This window comes from Gracilinanus agilis, unplaced genomic scaffold, assembly GCF_016433145.1.
Source record: "Gracilinanus agilis isolate LMUSP501 unplaced genomic scaffold, AgileGrace unplaced_scaffold49384, whole genome shotgun sequence".
Taxonomy (NCBI): domain Eukaryota; kingdom Metazoa; phylum Chordata; class Mammalia; order Didelphimorphia; family Didelphidae; genus Gracilinanus; species Gracilinanus agilis.
This window is the reverse complement of record NW_025384004.1, coordinates 1-2,881: the sequence shown is the minus strand read 5'-3', so window position 1 is coordinate 2,881 and position 2,881 is coordinate 1. Positions and strand designations below refer to the sequence as shown.

General features: G+C 64.8%; 1 protein-coding gene across 2 annotated transcripts; it reads right to left on the bottom strand.

Moving 5' to 3' along the window:
- Window positions 1–435: 435 nt before the first annotated feature.
- Window positions 436–2,324, bottom strand: INSM1 (INSM transcriptional repressor 1). 2 transcript variants are annotated; one of them, XM_044684373.1, is made up of 4 exons: window positions 2,136–2,324; window positions 1,471–2,081; window positions 1,196–1,404; window positions 436–1,129 (listed from the first exon to the last, which is right to left on the bottom strand). In XM_044684373.1, the coding sequence occupies exons 1-4, from the start codon at window positions 2,322–2,324 to the stop codon at window positions 504–506; spliced, it is 1,635 nt and encodes a 544-aa protein (XP_044540308.1). In that variant the 3' UTR covers window positions 436–503. The 2 variants fall into 2 exon arrangements, with proteins under 2 accessions (XP_044540308.1, XP_044540307.1); XM_044684372.1 differs by having other exon boundaries at window positions 436–2,324.
- Window positions 2,325–2,881: the final 557 nt, after the last annotated feature.

The window sequence follows — 2,881 nt, the reverse complement described above, 5'->3', positions numbered from 1 at the left end:
CAGCTTTATCTTCCCTTTTAACAGAAATAAACCAGCTCTTACATGAACAAGTTAACTTGGAGAAAATGAAGGAGAAATTTAAAAAAATAAATCACAACGGGTTGGGGGAGGGGAAAGGTGAAGAGTTGGTTACCAGCACGCTACAAGATCAAGACAACACTTTTCACGTTTCAGTTTTCACCACCAGCGCGTTTCATTCACGAACGCCAAGAAGCATTTTGGGGAGGAGCAGGAAGGGCAGGGCTGGGAACAGACTGATGGACTGAAGTACTGACGGACAGGGCTCACAGTCTCTTTGTGGTTCTACAAGCGAAGGCACACTTCTTCAGGGGCTGGAAGCTAGGGCTATTGGGGCTGGGGCTGGGGGAGATTTCTGACGGGGGAAAGGGGTTAAGCTTTTTTCTTTCTTTCTTCCTTCATTCTTTCCTTTCTTCCTCTTCTTCCTTTCCTTCTCCTCCTCTTCTCTCCTTGCTCTCCCCGCGGCGGCGCGGAGCAGGTTCTGTCTAACAGGCGGGACGCACGGGCACCTGCAGCAGAATCACCTGTCTGTTCTCCGAGGGGTGGCATTTGTTGATGTGCCGAGTGAGCCCCGGCGAACTGTAGAACGTGGCCGGGCAGTACTTGCAGGGGAACACCTGGGCAGCGTGCAGGAGGCGGAGGTGGCGCTCCTGGCCGCTCTTGCTGGGGAAGGTCTCCCCGCACACTGGGCACAGATGGCACTCGGCGGGAGCACTCATATTGAGGGGATTCGAGGCTTCCCCTTCGCCCCCGGCTTCCTTCCCCGCCTTCTCAGGCGGCGGCAGCGGCTGCAAACCATCGGCCACGGGGAAGCTGGGATAGACCAGAAGGTCGTCCGGCTGGGCAGGCTGGGGCGGGGGTGGCAAAGACTGGGGTTGAGGCGCCCCCTTGCTCTGTAGGGCCTGGTGATGCGCCAGCAGGTGCTTCCTCAGATAGGCCTGGCGGCGGAACTTTTTCCCGCAGTGGTGACACTCGTACAGCCCATCCTCAGAACCCGACTCCGACACCCCAGGGCTTGGGGTGTCCCGATCGCTGCCGCCCGCCTCCTTCGGCTCGCCGCCCGCCCCAGCCTTGGCCAGAGCCTCCTCCGCAGCGCCTTTGCTCTCGGCCGCTCGTGCGCCCCCGGCAGGCGGGGCCAAGGAGCCGGCGGTCCCCGAGGCATGTTGCCCGCCGCCACCTGCGGCCTGGGGTCGGGGCTTGTGCCAGCGGCGGTGGGAGGCGAGGTTGGCAGGGCAGCTGAAGACCTTGTCGCACTCAGGGCAGCGGTACTCCACGCGCACGATGCGGGAGCACTTGTGCTGGGCCAGAGCGAAGGGGTCGGCGTACTCCTCCTTGCACAGCTGGCAGATAAACTCGCCCAGAGGCCGGCCCCCGCCGCCGCCTATACTGCCACTGCCTCCGCCGCCGCCCACACCGCCACCGCCTCCTGCGCCCCCGCCGGCTGCCCCCAGCCCGGCCCGGCCTTTGGGCGGCTCCACAGGGCCCTCCTTGATCTTGAGCCCCAGTACGGGAGATGTGGTCACCTCGTCCTCGAAATGCAGCTTGCGGATGGCCTTTGGCTTTTTGGCGGCTGGCGCTTTGGCAGGCTTGGCCGGGGGAGCGCCGGGCTCTGCCGTTGGCGCGGGCGCAGGCCGTTTGTTCGGGTGCCGCAGGGAGACGGCGGCCGCAGAGCCCGGGACTGATAGTAGGCTGCCGGCCTGGGGGTGGTGGCTACCGGTGCCCCGGCCCCCGCCCCCGCCTCCCACCTCAGCTGCAGCAGCCGAGGAGAAGGCGGTGCCCATCTTGAGGTCCGCAGGGGCAAAGAGAAGGGGGTCCCCGCCGCAGGTGCCCCCGCCGCCGCTGCCTGCGCCCCCGCCCCCGCCGCCTAGCAGGGCTGCGGGCGTGGGGAAGGACTCTGCAGAGACTGGCGAGCCCAGGTTGAAGCTGCGCTCGAAGTACTTCTTCTTCTCGTGCTCCCTGCTCACCGGCCGCGTGGGGCTGTACAGCGGCGCCGGGTAGACCGCCTCAGGGTTGCCAAACTGCACAGGCTTGGGCCCCGCGACTGGCGGTGGCGGCGCGGGCAGCTCTCGGGGCGGCAGCGGCAGCGGTAGGGGCGGCGGCGGCAGCAATAGAGGGGCGGAGGGCGCGCTGGCCAGCAGCGCGGCAGGAGCCCGCTCGGAGCCCGGGAGGGGCGGGGAGGAGCCGCCGCCGCCACCGCCGCAGCTGGAGAAGAGCAGCAGCTCCCGGTCGCCGTCCTCACAGCAGCGGATCCGGTAGGATACGGGCGTGGATTTCTTGTTCCTTTTCACCAGAAATCCTCGGGGCATCTTTGGGTTGCGCGGGGCGGGCGACCCCGAAGACTCAGAAAGGCACTGGAGGGGGCGGCGCAGGGATGCGCCCTTCTTCGGGTCTCTCGCCGCGTGCCTGGGAGCGCACACTGCAGTTCTTGCCTCCTTCCTCTCTAGCTGGTACCCGGCTCTCTCTCAGCACCTCCCGCCGTCTTCGCCCATCAGTCTGGCTCCGCCCGCAGTAAGCAGTAGCGGACTCTTTCGCTCCTGCCCGCCTTGCCTGCCCGCTGGTGTGATGTCTGTGGGACGTGGCTGTGGTGCGCCTTTTTTTTTTCTTCCGTGCCCCCGCAAACACGTTCCTGTTCTCCCCTGCCTGCCCAGATAGCTGCACTCTTTTTAAGGGGGGGAGGATGCCATTGTTCTCGCCTCCCGCTCCGGCCGGAGCCAATCAGCGCTTCCCGCTGCTCCTATGGATTTGAGGGTGGGAGGGTAAAGAGGTTTGAAAAAAGGGGGCAGGGACTTAGGGGTTGCTTGGTAGGTATAGCAGATGTACCTGAGGGTGTTTTCCCCCTTTTCTTTTCTTTCCATCCTTCCCG

What these genes read in the sequence shown, in the direction of transcription:
- INSM1 (XM_044684372.1), bottom strand. Translation starts at nt 2,324, where the DNA reads ATGCCCCGAGGATTTCTGGTGAAAAGGAACAAGAAATCCACGCCCGTA.